Source organism: Rhinoraja longicauda, chromosome 9 (genome assembly GCF_053455715.1).
Source record: "Rhinoraja longicauda isolate Sanriku21f chromosome 9, sRhiLon1.1, whole genome shotgun sequence".
NCBI classification, from domain to species: domain Eukaryota; kingdom Metazoa; phylum Chordata; class Chondrichthyes; order Rajiformes; family Arhynchobatidae; genus Rhinoraja; species Rhinoraja longicauda.
The window spans coordinates 5,541,693-5,561,817 of record NC_135961.1 but is presented as its reverse complement, the minus strand read 5'-3'; the positions used below and the strand labels follow the sequence as shown (position 1 = coordinate 5,561,817).

At 45.2% G+C, this 20,125-nt stretch overlaps 1 protein-coding gene across 2 annotated transcripts in view; it reads right to left on the bottom strand.

Annotated features, from left to right (window-relative positions):
• LOC144596889 (ribosomal protein S6 kinase alpha-2) overlaps positions 1-20,125 on the bottom strand; it is a 170,189-nt gene that overhangs the window by 77,473 nt on the left and 72,591 nt on the right. For both annotated transcript variants that reach the window (XM_078405755.1, XM_078405756.1), the window contains 3 exons: positions 12,786-12,892; positions 5,067-5,104; positions 2,990-3,132 (listed from right to left, as the gene is read on the bottom strand). In XM_078405755.1, coding sequence (XP_078261881.1) covers positions 2,990-3,132; positions 5,067-5,104; positions 12,786-12,892 — 288 coding nt within the window. The remainder of the gene's footprint in view (positions 1-2,989; positions 3,133-5,066; positions 5,105-12,785; positions 12,893-20,125) is intronic.

Below are 20,125 nucleotides of genomic sequence, written 5' to 3'. Positions count from 1 at the left end.
CACAACGCATAGATCAACTTGCACTTTACCCTGTCTAAAACTGTTACAATTGTTTCGTCGGGTTGCTGTTGTCTAAAGTACTTAAATTATTGCATCGTATGGGAGGCGCATTCCCAATCTCGTTGTACCCCTGGGTACAATGACAATAAAGATATATTGTATTGTATTGTATTGTATTGTCTATACGGAGTTTGTACGTTCTCCCCGTGACCTGCGTGGGTTTACTCCGAGATCTTCGGTTTCCTCCCACACTCCAAAGACGTACAGGTTTGTGGGTTAATTGGCTTGGTAAATGTTAATATTGTCCCTAGTGGGCGTAGGATGGTGTTAATGTGCTGGAATCGCTGGTTGGCGCGGACCCGTTGGCCCGAAAGGGCCTGTTTCTGCGCTGTATCTCCAAACTAAACTAAACTAAACTAAACTAAAAGGTGACCTGGGCTTCTGTTACTTTCTGTGGTTGGGTTTTCATAAGTTCATTAGTTCACAAGTGATAGGAGCAGAATTAGGCCATTCGCCCCATCAAGTCTACTCCGCCATTCAATCATGGCTGATCGATCTCTCCCTCCTAACACCATTCCCCTGCCTTCTCCCCATGACCTCTGACACCTGTACTAATCAAGAATCTATCTATCTCTGCCTTAAAAATATCCATTGACCTGGCCTCCACAGCCTTCTGTGGCAAATAATTCCACAGATTCACCACCCTCTGACTAAAGAAATTTCTCCTCTCTGGAGAGAAGGAATGGCCAGAATTCATGGCCAGGATCTGATATAATTATGATGACTTACAACTTCTATAACTACCATTAAAAGGCTTGTGGCACTGACAGCAATTTCCGTTTTAATTTCCTTAACAAATCAGCAGATCCTTGTCAAAACACTGAAGTAATTGGCCTCATTGTTTCCACAAAGGTATTTGGGGACCATACTTGATAACAACTAAATATGCCTTAGCAGATGCCATTGCATTTTTTCAGCTGAACCATTTTGCTATTCTATCAGATGATTTGACAGAAAATAGTCAAAATAGATATGCAAAGATGTCTTTCGGAAGGAACTGCAGATGCTGGTTTAGACTGAAGATAGACACAAAATGCTGGAGTAACTGCTGTAGTACTTTAATTCCCCTTTATATTCCCACACTGACCTTTCTGTCCTTAGTCTCCTCCAATGTCAGAGTGGGGCTAAATGCAAATTGGAGGAACAGCATCTCATATTTTGCTTGGGCAGCTTACAGCCCAGTGGAATGCATTTTGATTTCTTTAACTTCCAGTAACAGCTGCATTCCCTCCCCCTCCATCCCTCCCCCACCCAAGTCGCACCAGCTTCTCGTTCTCACATAGCACACAGCTAACAATGGCCTATTTCTTTTATCATCGTTAATTTTTTTGCATAGCTTTCATTCATTGTTCTATATCTCTCTACATCACCGTCGATATCTCTCGTTTCCCTTTCCCATGACTCTAGTCTGAAGAAGGGCCTCAACTAAGGTTCAAGAACAGCTCCTTCCCCACAACCATTAGCTTATTAAACATTACAACCTCAAATAAGCTCTCAACTACATAGACTGTTATTGTTATTATTGCATTATTAATGTTTGTTTTTCATGTGTACGTATGTGTATGTATAAACACACGCACTGAACATTTTTTTCTTGTTTATTATATTGTTTACAGTGCACTATGTTTACATATTCTGTTGTGCTGCTGCAAGTAAGAATTTCATTGTTCTATCTGGGACAAGTATGTAAATAAAACACTCTTGACTCTTTTGACCCGAAATGTCACCCATTCCTTCTCTCCAGGGATACTGCCTGACCCGCTGAGTTACTCCAGCATTTTGTCTTTATGCATGGATTTCATATACCTGTCAAATCAATGAAGAAGATGGGGGAAAAAAACCACAACCCAGAAGAAAAAAACTTTGATACTGATGTTAAATTTAATCAAATTTCAATTCTCTCAAGTAACTGACGTGCGCACAATTTCCTCTACATTTTATATTCAACTGCCCGCAAAAAGAAATGAAATTTAACCACCAGCAATAAAAATTAATTGTCCTGAACCTTGGAATTGTCCATTGGGAATTTAGATGAAAAAACCTCACAAAACTATTACAATCAGGGCGGCACAGTGGCACAGCGGTAGAGTTGCTGCCCTACAGCACTTGCAGCGCCAGAGACCCGGGATCGACCCTGACTACAGAGTTTGCACGTTCTCCCCGTGACCTGCATGGGTTTTCTCCGAGATCTTCGGTTTCCTCCCACACTCCAAACACGTACAGGTTTGTAGTTGAATTGGCTTGGTGTATGTGTAAATTGTCCCTAGTAAATGAAATTCCTCGTATGTTGCAAAACATACTTGGCTAATAAAGTATGGTTATGATTATGATTATGATTATGATTATGATTATATAAGAAAATAACTGCAGATGCTGGTACAAATCGAAGGTATTTATTCACAAAATGCTGGAGTAACTCAGCAGGTCAGGCAGCATCTCAGGAGAGAAGGAATGGGCGACGTTTCGGGTCGAGACCCTTCTTCAGACTGATGTCAGGAGGGGCGGGACAAAGGAAGGATATAGGTGGAGACAAAAAGATAGAGGGAGATCTGGGAAGGGGGAGGGGAAGAGAGGGACAGAGGAACTATCTATAGTTGGAGAAGTCGATGTTCATACCGTTGGGCTGCAAGCTGCCCAGGCGAAATATAAGGTGCTGTTCTTCCAATTTCCGGTGGGCCTCACTATGGCACTGGGGAAGGCCCATGACAGAAAGGTCAGACTGGGAATGGGAGGGGAAGTTGAAGTGCTCGGCCACCGGGATTATGATTATGATTATGATTATGATTAGTGCGTGTAGGATAGTGTTAGTGTGTGGGGATCGCTGGTCGGCGCAGACTCGGTAGGCCGAAGGGCCTGTTTACCACTGTATCTCTAAACTAAACCAAAACTAAATCCTTTGCTACCACCCATGAAAGAAGATTTCACTTACCATTAAAACACCAAAGGACCACCAATCTGCACTCTGCGCATGGCCACGCCGATTGACTACCTCAGGAGCCATGTATTCTATCGTCCCACAGAAGGAATAGGCTCTCTTGTTATGGTCAACGGCTTCCTTGCTGAGCCCAAAGTCTGAGCAAAAGAATGACTTTTATTACACCTGTATCAATAGACAATAGACAATAAACAATAGGTGCAGGAGGAGGCCATTCGGCCCTTCGAGCCAGCACCGCCATTCAATGTGATCATGGCTGATCACTCTCAATCAGTACCCCGTTCCTGCCTTATCATATCATATCATCATATATATACAGCCGGAAACAGGCCTTTTCGGCCCATCAAGTCCGTGCCGCCCAGTGATCCCCGTACATTAACACTATCCTACACCCACTAGGGACAATTTTTACATTTACCCAGCCAATTAACCTACATACCTGTACGTCTTTGGAGTGTGGGAGGAAACCGAAGATCTCGGAGAAAACCCACGCAGGTCACGGGGAGAACGTACAAACTCCTTACAGTGCAGCACCCGTAGTCAGGATCGAACCTCAGTCTCCGGTGCTGCATTCGCTGTAAAGCAGCAACTCTACCGCTGCGCTACCGTGCCTTCTCCCCATACCCCCTGACTCCGCTATCCTTAAGAGCTCTATCTAGCTCTCTCTTGAATGCATTCAGAGAATTGGCTTCCACTGCCTTCTGAGGCAGAGAATTCCACAGATTCACAACACTCTAACTGAAAAGGTTTTTCCTCGTCTCAGTTCTAAATGGCCTACCCTTATTCTTAAACTGTGGCCCCTTGTTCTGGACTCCCCCAACATTGGGAACATGTTTCCTGCCTCTAACGTGTCCAACCCCTTAATAATCTTATATGTTTCGATAAGATCTTCTCTCATCCTTCCAAATTCCAGTGTATACAAGCCTAGTCGCTCCAGTCATTCAACATATGACAGTCCAGCCATTCCAGGAATTAACCTAGTAAACCTACGCTGCATGCCCACAATAGCAAGAATATCCTTCCTCAAATTTGGAGACCAAAACTGCACACAGTACTCCAGGTGCGGTCTCACTAGGGCCCTGTACAACTGCAGAAGGACCTATTTGCTCCTATACTCAACTCCTCTTGTTATGAAGGCCAACATTCCATTGGCTTTCTTCACTGCCTGTGTAACTGCATGCTTCCTTTCAGTGACTGATGCACTATGACACCCAGATCTCGTTGTACGTCCTCTTTTCTTAACTTGACACCATTCAGATAATACTCTGCCTTCTTATTCTTACCACCAGAGTGGACAACCTCACACTTATCCACATTAAACTGCATCTGCCATGCATCCGCCCACTCACACAACCTGTCCAAGTCACCCTGCAACCTCATAGCATCTTCCTCACAGTTCACACTACCACCCAGCTTTGTATCATCAGCAAATTTTCTAATGGTACTTTTAATTCCTTCATCCAAGTCATTAATGTATATTATAAATAGCTGGGGCCCCAGCACCGAGCTTTGCGGTACCCCACTAGTTACTGCCTGCCATTCAGAAAGGGACCCATTTATCCCCACTCTTTGCTTTCTGTCTGTCAACCAATTTTCTATCCATGTCAGTACCCTACCTCCAATACCATGTGCTCCTAATTTTGCCCACTAATCTCCTATGTGGAACCTTGTCAAAGGCTTTCTGAAAGTCAAGGTACACCACATCCATCCGCTCTCCCCTGTCAATTTTCCCAGTTACATCCTCAAAGAATTCCAGAAGATTAGTCAAGCATGATTTCCCCTTCGTAAATCCATGCTGACTCAGAACGATCCTGTTACTGCTATCCAAATGCTCCGCAAATTCGTCTTTTATAATTGACTCCAGCATCTTCCCCACCACTGACGTCAGGCTAACTGGTCTATAATTTCCCGTTTTCTCTCTCCCTCCTTTCTTAAAAAGTGGGACAACATTAGCTACCCTCCAATCCACAGGAATCCTCGTCAGGACTAGAAGTGAGGCATGCAACTCAAATGATCAACATCAGTGCAGCCCAGTCTGATGTTCCATTTGATTAATCCAATCTGTACCTACCTGTTATTTTAATGTGACCATCTTCATCTAGAAGAACACTGAAATTTAAACGACATAAAAACAACATGAGAAACCTTTCAGTGAAGAAAAGTGCATGAAGACATCCTCACACTTCAAACTCCCTTTGTTTGCAGATGTGTGAACTATCCCTCGTTATGAAGCACAGAATCTAATCGAACTGAGGGGTTATGGGGAGAATGGGGTCAAGAGGGAAAGATAGATCAGCCATATGTCGGAAGGAAGTGCAGATGCTGGTTTACACCAAAGATAGGCACAAAATGCTGGAGTATAAGAAAATAACTGCAGATGCTGGTACAAATCGATTTATTCACAAAATGCTGGAGTAACTCAGCAGGTCAGGCAGCATCTCGGGAGAGAAGGAATGGGTGACGTTTCGGGTCGAGACGTTTTGGGTCTGAAGAAGGGTCTCGACCCGAAACGTCACCCATTCCTTCTCTCCCGAGATGCTGCCTGACCTGCTGAGTTACTCCAGCATTTTGTGAATAAATGCTGGAGTAACTCAGCGGGGCAGGCAGCATATCTGGAGAGAAGGAATGGGTGACATTCTGGGACGAGATCCTTCTTCAGACTGATGCTGCCTGTCCCGCTGAGTTACTTCAGCGTTTTGCGTCTATCTTTGATGATCAGCCACGATTGTATGGTGGAGTAGACTTGATGGGCCAAATGGTATAATTCTGCTCCTAGCACATGAACATAATTTCCAATTGTGGTTTTTAGTGAACTCCATAAATAAGTGAAAAACAGGTGATTATCGGGCTGGATCTATAATAGACAACGCACAGAAACACACTCACGCTCTACTGACTACTTCCAATTCTAGCAGTGTTTAAGATGATAATTAATTCCCTCTTCCTTCATTTTAACCTTCCGTCAGCTCCGTGACTGTGAATCTTCAGCAGTGTTGCTAAACAGAGGTACCTTATTATTGGATGCTAGTAAGTAGATTTTCGATCATTAACCAGACTGTCAGAAAAGATTAACTGGCATGCACACGTCAGATTCTCACAAAACCCTTCAACAAGTAAAAGGCAGTTGAATTTAACTTTAGAGTCGTAGAGTGATACAGCGTGGAAATAGGCCCTTCGGCCCAACTTGCCCATACCGGCCAACATGTCCCAGCTACACTAGTCCCACCTACCTGTGTTTGGCCCATATCCCTCCAAAACCTGTCCTATCCATGTTCCTGTTTAACTGTTTCTTAAACATTGGGATAGTCCCTGCCACTTTTTGTTGATTCACAAATGAGTGTGGCCCATCTAATACGCTCTTCAGCAGAAGGTTTCAGCCAGCTTCTTGAACTGCAGCCGTCTGTGTATTGAGGGTATTTCACACCTGCCATCGGGAAGAAGGTACAGGAGCCTGAAAACTGTAACGTCCAGGTTCAGGAACAACCTCCTCCCGACAGCCATCAGGCTATTAAACACCACAACCTCCAAATAAGCTCTGAACTGCAGAGACTATTATTGTTATTCTTGCACTATAACAATACGATACGATACAATAGAACTTTATTTATCCCAGGAGGGAAATTGATCTGTCAACAGTAAACAATTATGTGTACATGCACCGATCAGCCAAAACATTATGACCACTGACAGACGAAGTGAATAACATTGATTATCTTGTTACAATGGCACCTGTCAAGGGGTGGGATATATTAGGCAGCAAGTGAACAGTCAATTCTTGAAGTTGATGTGTTGGATGCAGAAGAAATAGGCAGGAGTAAAGACCTGAGCGACTTTGACAAGGGCCAAAAGGTCATGGCCAGACGACTGGGTCAGAGCATTTCTGAAACGGCAAAGCTTATGGGGTGCTCCCGGTCAGCAGTGGTGAGTACCTACCGACAGTGGTCCGAGGAGGGACAAACCACAAACCGGCGACAGGGTGTTGGGCGCCCAAGGCTCATCGATGCGCGAGGGCAACGAAGGCTATCCTGTCCGGTCCGAACTGACAGAAGGTCGATTGTGGCACAAGTCACAGAAAATTTTAATGGTGGTCACGGGAGGAATGTGTCACAATACACAGTGCATCACACCCTGCTGCGTGTGGGGCTGCACACGGAGGACCAACAGCATATTAGGCAGGTGGTCATAATGTTTAGGCTCATCAGGTCATAAAGTTTTGGCTGATCGGTGTATGTGTGTGTGTGTGTGTGTGTGTATGTGTGTGTATATATGTGAGTATGTGTGTATATATACACACACACTAAACTTTTGTTCTCGTTTATTATATTGTTTACAGTGTACTATATTTACATATTCTGTTGCAAGTAAGAATTTCATTGTTCTATCTGGGACACACGACAATAAAACACTCTAGACTCTTGACTTAAAGTGTTAGGTGGAAACTATTATTTTGAACTAGTGTAATTGAAGGCTCAGGATGATAACATGTGGTTTAGGTGGCAGTGTTCCCATGCGCAGGCAGCCATTTTGTTTTCTCAGTGCTAAAGGTTTAGCAAGAAGCAATACGCCATGACATGGTAAGGTGCAGGCTTTGGAGGTGTTTTAAAGCCTTGACAATTTGCTGAAGGGATCTTGTGGATGGTACTGGTTGTTGCTGAAATGCAGTCGTGTAGTAGTAGAAAGCATTTTATCGGGATGCATCACAGCTTGGTTTGGGAACAAGACTGCAAGACATTGCAGAGAATGGTGGACACAGCCCAGACCATCATACAAACCCAACATCGCCTTCCATTGACTCCATTTACACCTCACGCTGCCTCGGCAAGGCCAGCAGCACAATCAAGGACGAGTCGCACCCTGGCCACTCCCTCTTCTCCCCTCTGCCATCAGGGAAAAGGTGTAGAAGTGTGGAAACGCACACCTCCAGATTCAGGGACAGTTTCTTCCCGGCTGTTATCAGGCAACTGAACCATCCTACCACAACCAGAGAGCAGTGCTGAACTACTATCCACCTCATTAGTGACCCTCGGACTATCCTTGATTGGACTTTACTAGCTTTACTTTGTACTAAACATTATTCCCTTATCGTGTAACTGTACACTGTGAATGACTCGATTGCAATCATGTGTTGTCTTTCCGCTGACTGGTATGCACACAACAAAAGCTTTCCATGCATCTCGGTACACGTGACAATAAACCAAAACTGAAACTAGTGGTTGAGTAGTGAATGTTTAGGGGTGAATGCAGTGACAATTAAGCAAGCTATTTCGATTAAGCCCGAATAACGTTGATATTTAGGATCATGAGAGTTGCTCTCATCCTTAAAGTACTCATTATACCCTTTGCTTTTTGGTTTGTGGGTCATTGAATGGCTTCAGGAATTTGGGAGGACTAACACTTGAAATAAAATACCCAGCTTCTGAGATGCCCTGAGGCAAATCCCTTGGCAATGGTGAACCAGGATGTTGATGATGGGAAATTCAGGAGTGGCGATGCATTTGAATGCTGAGGGGAATTGGGTATTGAAGATGTACATCGTCTGGGAAATGGTGAAGTCAATATTACATGGTGCAAAGCGGCCTAACCTTTCAAGTTGTCCCGATCTCGCTGCGTGCAGGAACGAGCTACTTCATTGTTTGAGTTGTGAGTAGGATCACACTGTATAATCATCAATCAACACCGTACAATCATCAGGGTGGCACGGTGGCGCAGCGGTAGAGTTGCTGCCTTACAGCGAATGCAGCGCCGGTGACCCGGGTTCGATCCCGACTACGGGTGCTGTCTGTACGGAGTTTGTACGTTCTCCCCGTGACCTGCATGGATTTTCTCCGAGATCTTCAGTTTCCTCCCACACTCCAAAGACGTACAGATTTGTAGGTAAATTGGCTTGGTAAATGTAAAAATTGTCCCTAGTGGGTGTTAATATACGGGGATCGCTGGTCGGCACGGACCCGGTGGGCCGAAGGGCCTGTTTCCGCTCTGTATCTCTAAACTAAACTAAACATCTCTGCTTCTGATGTGATGCAATAAAAGTCATTGATGAAGCAACTAAAATTGACTGGGTCCAGGACACTGGCCTTAGAAACCTCTGAAATGTGTCCAGAGGCAAAAGTGTTTAGCCGAGTCCACTCACTCCAACCAGTGTAGGAACAAAACTGCAGATGCTGGTTCAAATCGAAATGCTGGAGTAACTCAGCGGGACAGGCAGCATCTCGGGAGAGAAGGAATGGGTGACGTTTCGGGTCGAGACCCTTCTTCAGAGGCTCATTCCCACCAGTATTTGAATTCAAATGACAGAAAGATAATTGTACAAAAATAATATGCTTTAAAACAAGCCGCCAAGACTGAAATAAGATTGTCAATAGTGGAAATATGGCAGGTTCATCGACAATTGGTAGGGACATGGTGGCACAACGGTAGAGTTGCTGCCTTACAGCACCAGAGACCCGGGTTCGATCCTGACTACAGATGCTGTCTGTACGGAGTTTGCATGCTCTCTTTCTTCTCCCTGGGTGGGTTTTCCCCGGGGGCTCCAGTTTCCTCCCGCACTCCAAAGAAGTACAGATTTGTACGTTAATTGGCTTTGGCAAAATTGTTCCGAGGGTGGAGGATAATGTTAGTGTATGGGGGGATTGCTGGTCGGCGTGGACCCGGTGGGCTGATGGGCCTGTTTCTGCACTGCATCTCTAAAGTCTACAGTCTAAATCAGGATAGAAACAGACAGCAGACCTGACACAGGACTTGTACCAGGAATAAGTACTTGGCTCTTTGTTGAAACATGTAATTTGTATCCAGCATCTAATAATTATCATATTTCAACGGTGACTAAGATTCACTACTTCAATGACGTTACAACATTGGGTATTATAGCAATTCATATATAAAACCTTTTCTTTTCTGTTTTTTGAAGCATTTTTTGAAGCAGAACATCAATCACTGCACCTGTGATCTATTTATGGCAGGGGATGAACTTTATACAGTACACATACACACAATATATATATATATATATCATAAGATCATGTCATAAGTGATAGGAGCAGAATGAGGCCATTCGGCCCATCGTCTACACCATTCAATCATGGCTGATGTATCTCTCCATCCTAACCCCATTCTCCTGCCTTCTCCCCATAACCCTGGACACCTGCACTAATCGAGAATCTATCTGTCTCTGTCTTAAAAATATCCCACTGACTTGGCCTCCACAGCCTTCTGTGGCAAAGAATTCCACAGATTCACCACCCTCTGACGAAAGAAATTCCTCCTCATCTCCTTCCTAAAAGAACGTCTTTTAATTCTGAGGCTATGACCTCTCGTCCCAGAATATAGTTATTTATAAATTTAATTATATATTTACATATTGAAATATTTATAAATGACCCATTGAATAGAGTTCTCTGTGAAGGAAAATCTTAAGATGTACTAGATCAAGTGAGCCCAAACCTCTCCTGCATTGGTGCAGCACCCTGTCCTCCCCCTCTCCCCTCTCCCCTCTCTCCTCACCCCCCTCTCCCCTCTCTCCTCACCCCCCCCTCCCCTCTCCCTTCTCCCCCACTCCCCCCTTCCCCCCTCCCTCCCTCCTCCCCTCCTGTTAAACTTTAAAATGTGAATAACTTTAAAAATATAAGACCGATTTCAATAAAACTACTTGCATTATCACTAAAGTGACAATGGTGAGTAAGGTGGGCCTAAAATTGTCGCGCAATCGTGTACTGCTTTGGCTGAAGTTCAGTCACAAACAAGATAACAAACAAGAGTTTTAGTATGTAGATGTTGCCATTGAAAGGCAAAGCATTAAGGTCGAAGTATTATTATCCAGATATGATCAGTATGTGGCTCAAACATCCCAGTTTTTTAAAAGATAAAAGAAAATATTGGTATCGTGGAAAAGTTACCATAATATATAAAGTCTTAATATGAATCTTTTTTTTAAATTCCAAGCCTATAATTTAAAAAATCAATGCAATAAACTTCTCACTGCGACAGAAACAAGTCAGGTATGGCGTATTTGGAAAATAATACATTTTTTTGACATTTAACACTGCGAGCGGAAAACAAAATACCCCACATAGTCTTGGCCAAAGAGTGTTACTTCTATGGAAGCATGGAAATATTACTAAGGCAGCAGTTTTAGGTGTCTCCTCATTAACTATGAAGCAAGTGAAGCTAATGCTGAAATTTGACGAAAAGATCAAATCTCCCAAATAAAAAGGAATATAATCTGTCGTACAAACTACTAGTTTACTGGATGGGTTAGTGCTTGAACCTGAAATATCATGCTGTGTGTTCAATTGAAACCATCCCAACAAAAAACTTTTTCTCGTTCTTAGGTTTGTGTTAAATATCAAATTGCCTCACGACCTGGAGATTTCTCAGCACTTTTCACGTTTATTTTTAGAAAGCAATGAAATCCCACTGTTTCAGGCTGATTGTTACCAGTCAAGCAACGCACAAAGATGTATTTGCATTGGTAGGGAGCCAACGATGACAGACGTTTGCCTTCCTGTGGTCAGTAGCACTCTCGGATTAACAATTGGTAGCAAATGGTTTTATCACAATGACGTGGTGGTGCAGTGAGAGAGCGACTGTCTAACAGCGCCAGAGACCCGGGTTTGATCCTGACTACGGATGTTTGTCTATACAGAGTTTGTACGTTCTCCCCATGACCTGCGTGGGTTTTCTCCAAGATCTTTGGTTTCCCCCCACACTCCAATGACCTACAGGTTTGTAGGTTAATTGGCTTTGTATAAGTGTAAAATTATCCCTAATGAGTGTAGGGTGGTGTTAATGTGCGGGGATCGCTGATCGGTGCGGACTCAGTGGGCCGAAGGGCCTGTTTCCACGCTGTATCTCTAAACTAAACCAAACTAAATATGTTGTGTCATGTATGCATGTCATTTTATATGTGTTATCAATCTGTAAATTTAACTGCTTCTACATGAGTGCATAGACAAGAAGTTTCATCACAGGCGTTATTTGAAACACAACATAATGCAGTTTAGTTTAGTTTAGAGATACAGCGCGGAAACAGGCCCTTCGGCCCACCGAGTCTGCACTAACCAGCGATCCCCGCACCTTAACACTATCCTACACACACTAGGGACAATTTACACTTATACCAAGCCAATTAACCTACAAACCTGTATGTTTTTAGAATGTGGGAGGAAACCGAAGATCTCGGAGAAAACCGACACAAGTCACGGAAGAACGTACAAACTCCGTACTGATAGCACCCATAGTCACGATCGAACCCATGTCTCTGGCGCTCTGAGACAGCAACTCTAACAATAGACAATAGACAATAGGTGCAGGAGTAGGCCATTCGGCCCATCGAGCCAGCACCGCCATTCAATGTGATCATGGCTGATCATTCTCAATCAGTACCCCGTTCCTGCCTTCTCCCCATACCCCCTGACTCCGCTATCCTTAAGAGCTCTATCTAGCTCTCTCTTGAATGCATTCAGAGAATTGGCCTCCACTGCCTTCTGAGGAAGAGAATTCCACAGATTCACAACTGTCTGACTGAAAAAGTTTTTCCTCATCTCCGTTCTAAATGGCCTACCCCTTATTGTTAAACTGTGGCCCTTTGTTCTGGACTCCCCCAACATTGGGAACATGTTTACTGCCTCTAACGTGTCCAACCCCTTAATAATCTTATACGTTTCGATAAGATCCCCTAACACTGCACAACAGTTGAATACCACATGTTAACATGGCAGGAGTGGAGGAAGCAAGAATTTTGCACCATCATGACTGTTAATCTTGTCATTCTGAGAAAAGAAACATCTCTTACTTTTCCGGTTTTAAGTCTCGATAAATGATTCCAAGGCCATGGAGATGATCCAACGCTAAGGCGAGCTCAGCTAAATAGAATTTGACATCTTCTTCTGTAAACATCACCTTCAGGGGGAAAGTTAAAACATTAGCTGAATATTTTTAAACAATCAAATCAGAAAGGAAGATGTAGCACTTCTAATCAACTGTTAAAATTCACAGACTACTAACTAAAGATTTGGAACATATAAACAGTGAAACATTAATATATGAATTGAAAATAATTAACGCCATTATACTTTAAAGTATTCTTAGGGAACTGCAATGGATATAATTAAAATTAGTTTCAGTTTTCATTAGTCATGTAGTCATAGAGTGGCAGAGTGTGGAAAAAGGCCCTTCAGCCCAATTTGCCCATATCGGCCAACATGTCCCATCTACACTAGTCCCACCTGCTCATGTTTGGATCAAATCCCTTCAAACCTGTCCTCTCCATGTTCCCGTTTAACTGTTTGTTAAACGCTGAGATAGTCCCTGCCTCAACTACCTCCTCTGGCAGCTAGGACTACACGCAACAAAGATTAATGTTGCTCCCAGAGAGATTGCTAATAATTATCTGAAATTCCCATTCAAGTGATTTTCACCGAAGATAGACACAAGAAGCTGGAGTAACTCAGCGGGACAGGCAGCATCTCTGGAGAGAAGGAATGTGACTCTGTTGGAAATCGCTACAATACAAGCTATTGTTGGATCGGGCAGGAGGGATTTCAGTGGGGATCCTCAGATGCTCATAGCAAATTCCTGGATACTAACTTCAATTTGCAAGCTGATTCCCAGTTGATTGGAGAGGCAGACCCACCCCCAGCTTGCCTGACAGCTGCTGAACCTTCACACTGGCTTCACGGTGGCGCAGCGGTAAAGTTGCTGCCTTATAGCGCCAGAGACCCGAGTTCGATCCTGACTACGGGTGCCGCCTGAACAGACTTTGCATGATCTCCCCTGAGTGGCTTTTCTCCGAGATCTCCGGTTTCTTTCTACACTCGAAAGAGGTACAGGTGTGTAGGTTAATTGGCATGGTATCATTGTAAATTGTCCCTGGTGTGTGTAGGGTAGTGTTAATGTGTGGGGATCGCTGGTCGGCGCGGACTCGGTGGGCCAAATGGGCCTGTTTCCGCGCTGTATCTCTAAACTAGTTCCTTCCTACACATCTGTTTTGTTTTGCTTCTCTTTCTCCTCTATTGTCCTGTTGTCCCTACTGTCCCTACTAAAGTGGCCCTGATCAACGTAAGATCCCTCCAAAACAAGACTTTCATCCTCAACGACTTCTTCATCACCCGTGGATTGGACTTCCTACTGCTCACAGAATCCTGGCTTAACCCTGGTGAGCTTGCTCCACTCGTGGAACTCTGTCCTGATAACTGTCACTTCTTCACCTCGCCTAGGCTCTCCGGATGCGGTGGGGGCTTAGCCACTGTGTTTAAGAAACATTTCAACTGCCGCCTCCTGAACGCTGATCATTTCTCCAGTTTCGAGGTGCAACTAATTAAAGTAGGCCTAGCCTATCCCCTCTTAATTGTTCTTGTGTATCGCCCACCAAAAATGCATAAGGACTTCATCACCCAATTTGCTGATCTGATTTCTAGCATTTTGCCCAAATTTGACCGGATCATGATTCTTGGTGACTTTAATATTCATGTTTGCTGTCCCACTAAGCCTCTTGTGAGTGAATTTATGCACCTGGTTGAGTCCTTCAATCTGACTCTTCACACCACGGGACCCACTCACAAGTTAGGCCATACTCTCGACCTAGTGTTATCGTCCGGATTCCCAATCAACAACATTGAAACTACTGAAGCCTGTCTATCGGACCACAGCGCTATCATTTTTGACGCATCTCTGCCTTTATCTCCCGCAAAATCTCATCTCCCTGTTCGCTACTCCCGCGACATAAATTCATTGACTGCCAGTAAATTCTCCGAGGCTCTCACAGCTGCCCCCAACATCTGCACTATTGAGGCCTCTCCCCCCCATCTCAGCACTGAGGATCTCGCCTCTTTATTTAATATCACTTGCTCTTCCATCCTGGATTCTATCGCTCCCCTTAAAATGAAAAAGCCTAAGCCCAAAGGTCGGCCGTGGCTCAATGACACCACCAAAGCCCTAAGAAGAGAGTGCAGAAAATCAGAAAGGAGATGGAAATGTGACAAGCTTCAAATTTCCTTCGAAATTCTGAGAAACAATCTTCTCAAATACCAGGAAGCAGTAAAGTCTGCTAGAGCACAATACTTCTCCGACCTTATTTCCAAAAACTCTCATAACTCCAAGGTCCTATTTAGAACAATTACCTCTGTCATATGTCCCGCCCCCAGTACCAGCTTAGTTGGGTCCCCTGCTAAGTGCGAAGAATTCGCTAAATTTTTCACCAACAAAGTTGAGAATATTAGAATGAACATTTCCCCTCCCACCCGTGACCTAGCTGTCTCACTAGTCTGTTCATCTAAATTGGACTGCTTCCAACCCGTCACTCTATCCTCCCTTGCAAAGCTTGTCTCCGCTATGAAACCTGCAACCTGCCCCCTTGATCCTGCCCCCACTGCCCTTCTGAAGGATGTCATTGCAATAGCTGGTCCCAGCATCCTCTCTATTATCAACAGTTCTCTGGCCACTGGCACTGTTCCAACCAGTTTCAAGCACGCGGTGGTCCAGCCCCTACTGAAAAAACCTAACCTAGACCCCACCTTGCCTAGCAACTACAGACCCATTTCCAAACTTCCATTCCTGTCAAAAGTCCTTGAAAAGGCAATCCTTAACCAATTAGTGCCCTACCTGCACCAAAACACCATCCTGGAAAGTTTCCAGTCAGGTTTCAGAGCCCACCACAGCACAGAGTCTGCCTTGTTGAAGGTACACAACGACCTGCTTCTCGCCATCGACACCGGCGACTGTGCAATCCTGCTCCTTCTCGACCTCAGCGCAGCATTCGATACAGTGGACCACACCATCCTTATTGACCGTCTCCGGTACGCGGTTGGCATTGATGGCACTGCCCTGAGCTGGTTCGCTTCGTACCTCAAAGATAGGAGTTTCGCCATCAACATAGGCAGTTATTCCTCTGCTCCAGCTAGCCTCTCCTGCGGAGTTCCACAAGGCTCCATCCTAGGCCCCATTCTCTTCTCTCTATACATGCTCCCCCTTGGCCAAATCATTCAAAAGCACGGCATTTCTTTCCACTGCTATGCCGATGACACTCAGCTTTACCTCCCCCTGAAACCCAACAACCAGTCAAATTTAAACAGCCTCTCACACTGCCTTGAGGACATAAAATGTTGGATGGCACAGAACTTCCTCCAATTAAATGAGAGCAAGTCTGAGGTCATCCTATTCGGCCCCCCCGACTCCATCAAATTGATAACAGGCAGTCTTGGAAGCCTATCCTGCCTAGTCAAACCGCATGTCAAAAACCTCGGCATGATATTTGACTCTGCATTAAAATTTGATAAGCAAGTCAACGCTGTGGTAAAAGCCAGCTTCTTCCAACTTCGAACCATAGCTAAAATCAAACCTTTCCTCAAATTCGACGACACAGAAAAAATCATTCACGCTTTCATTTCCTCCCGCCTAGACTACTGCAACTCCCTATACACTGGGATCAGCCAATCTTCCCTGTCCCGCCTGCAACTGGTCCAAAACGCCGCAGCGAGACTCCTGACGGGTACCCGTAAAAGGGACCACATCACCCCGATTCTGGCCTCTCTCCACTGGCTCCCTGTACGGTACAGAATCAACTTCAAGCTCCTCCTATTCACGTATAAAGCCCTAAATGGACACTCCCCCCCCTACATCAAAAATCTTCTAACCCCCCTCTCTAACTCCAGGTCCCTCAGATCGGCCGACTTGGGGCTATTCACTATCCCACGGTCTAGGCTTAAACTCAGGGGTGATCGCGCTTTTGCGGTTGCAGCTCCTAGACTGTGGAACAGCATCCCTCTCCCGATCAGAACTGCCCCCTCCATCGACTCCTTTAAGTCCAGGCTCAAAACATATTTCTACTCCCTAGCGTTTGAGGCTCATTGAGGAGGCGCTGTGAACTGTTTGCGTGCTACTGTATGTTTTCATTTTTTTTCTATTGGAACCTAATCAAATGTACAGCACTTTGGTCAACGTGGGTTGTTTTTAAATGTGCTATACAAATAAAATTGACTTGACTTGACTTGACTATTCTCCCTCCGGTTACACCCCCATACTGCCACCACTAACATACCTTGTCTTTCCGCTGACTGATTAGCATGCAACAAAAAGCTTTTCACTGTACTTCAGTGCACATGACAAAAAACTAAACTGAACTGAAACCGACCCTTGAATTAAAATACGTCTGTTGCTAATCTCACCTATTTTGGTTGAAAAGTCACTCACTGTTTCTTTCTCATGGATATGAGGTGCCCTGCTGAAGGTTTCCAACATTTTCTGTTTTATTCCAGACTAGACCAATTGGCTCCTTTGGGCCCAAACCTTTCCTGCATTGGTGCAGCACCCTCTCCCCCCCTCCCCTATCCCCCCTCCACCTCCACACCCCCTCCCCCTCTCCATCCTCCTCAACCCCCCTTATCCTTCCTTCCTCCCTTCCTCCCTTCCTCCCTTCCTCCCTTCCTCCCTTCCTCCCTTCCTCCCTTCCTCCCTTCCTCCCTTCCTCCCTTCCTCCCTTCCTCCCTTCCTCCCTTCCTCCCTTCCTCCCTTCCTCCCTCCCTCCCTCCCTCCCTCCCTCCCTCCCTCCCTCCCCCTTCCTCACTAGGAGATAGATTTAAACTTTAAAATGTGAATAACTTAAAAAATATAACACCAATTTCAATTAAACTTCTTCCATTAACACCAAAGGGACGACGGTGAGTAAGGTGGGCCTAAAATTGCCGCGCTATCGTACAGTGTTCTGGCTGTAGTTCAGGAACAAACAAACAAACAAACGAGAGTTTTAGTATATAGATGTGGAGCATCTCCAGAATTTGTTTTGTTTCTCAATAAGAACATTTCCCATTTTTACTGGTTCTCCACAAAGCTGTTTCTTCCTATTGAAATGAATGGGCCAGCAGTGATGACAAGTGGTTGAGATGCAATAGGCTCAGTGGCTGATTTCCCAGCATGAGTGCTGGGAAGCCTAGAGAAGTCTGCCATCCACAGTTGGACTCAATGGGAAGCTGGAGCAGAAAGATGGCCTTCATCCCGCTCCCACTAAAACTAGGCAGATCAATTCAGATCTGTTCTTTTCATGTAGAATATCAGAACAGAGGAATTATTTCAGTCTAGTTTATGGTCACGTGTACTGAGGTACAGTGAAAAGCTTTTATAGATAATAGGTGCAGGAGTAGGCCATTCGGCCCTTCGAGCCAGCACCGGCATTCAATGTGATCATGGCTGATCATTCTCAATCAGTACCCCGTTCCTGCCTTCTCCCCATACCCCCTGACTCCGCTATCCTTAAGAGCTCTATCTAGCTCTCTCTTGAATGCATTCTGGGAACTGGCCTCCACTGCCTTCTGAGGCAGAGAATTCCACAGATTTACAACTCTCTGACCGAAAATGTTTTTCCTCATCTCCGTTCTAAATGGCCCACCACTTATTCTCAAACTGTGGCCCCTGGTTCTGGACTCCCCCAACATTGGGAACATGTTTCCTGCCTCTAACGTGTCCAACCCCTTAATAATCTTATATGTTTCGATAAGATCCCCTCTCATCCTTCTAAATTCCAGTGTATACAAGCCTAGTCGCTCCTTTTGTTGAGTGCTATCCCGTCAGCGGAAAGACAAAACATGATTACAATCGAGCCATTTACAGTGTGTAGATACATGATAAGGGAACAACGCCTAGCACAAGGTTAAGCCAGCAAAGTCCGAACAAGGCCAGTCTGAGGGTCACCAATGAGATATTTAATATTTAATATATAATATCTATATTATTTAATATGTTCACCATGTTCCACTTTATCAGCCTTGCTGCTCCTGCCCCTGTGCCTTGGCGATGGACTACTCAAGGAATTCACTGGGCAGCAAGTACATCATTTTCAACTCTAAGGATGGGAAATGTATCTGCTAAACTTGTGCCAATTTAACTGGTGCTACTGCAGTTGGAATCAATGCGAAGAAACACCTTAATTTTGATGTGTGTGTGAGATTCTGAACATTTTTAGCTGTTAACACTTATAAAAGGTGGAGGACTTTACAACCGTGAAGGGAGTTGTCTACAGTTGCAACAGGAGTCTCAATCAACTGGGCTGAAGAATGGCAGATGATGTTTAATTGAGACTAGACCAAGTGGACCCGTTGGGCCCAAACCTCTCCTACATTGGTGCAGCACCCTCTCCTCCCCTCCCCTCCCTCCTCCCTCCCCCTCCCTCCTCTCTCCCCCTCCCTCCCCCTCCCCTCCCCCTCCCTCCCCCTCCCTCCCCCTCCCCTCCCCCTCCCCTCCCCCTCCCTCCCCCTCCCCTCCCCTCCCCCTCCCTCCCCTCCCCCTCCCTCTCCCTCCCCTCCCTCTCCCTTCCCCCTCCCCCACCCCCCCACTCCATCCCCCTCAACCCCCCTTATCCTCCCTCCTCCCTCCCATCCCCATCCCCCTCCCCCTCCCTCTCCCTCTCCCCCTCCTCCTCCTCCCCCACCCCCCCCCAGCCCATCTCCCTCAACCCCCTTTATCCTCCCTCCTCTCCTTTCCCTCCCAGCTCCCCCCCTCCCTCCCTTCCCCCTCACTCCCTAGGAGATAGATTTAAACTTTAAAATGTGAATAACTTTAAAAATATAACACCGATTTCAATGAAGCTTCTTTCATGATCACCAAAGGGACGACGGTGAGTAAGGTGGGCCTAAAATTGTTGCACTATCGTGTACCGTTTTGGCTGTAGTTCAGGAACAAACAAACAAACAAACGAGAGTTTTAGTATATAGATAAATGTGAGAAGTTGCATTCTGGTAAGACAAGCCAGGTAGAACTTACACAGTAAATGGTACGTTCTTAATATTGCACTTTAATATTTCCTGGATGTATTTCGGTGTTTGTGCTTATCGATGATAGTCGGGGAGAGTGGCTTCGAACAATGGCAAGGACAGGGTCTGGCAGGAAGTGAACTTGAATTGACCCCTTTGGCCGCCAATGAACTGGGAAGCAGAGCCTGCCACTGGCAGCCTGAGCTGATAAATTGGATGTAAACACCTTGTGCTGGACTGCACCGGATTAGAAGTCATTAGTGATAGGAGCAGAATTGGGCCATTCGGCCCATCAAGTCTACTCCCCCATCCAATCATGGCTGATCTATCTCTCCCTCGTAGCCCCATTCTCCTGCCTTCTCCCGACACCCGTACTAACCAAGAATCTATCTAT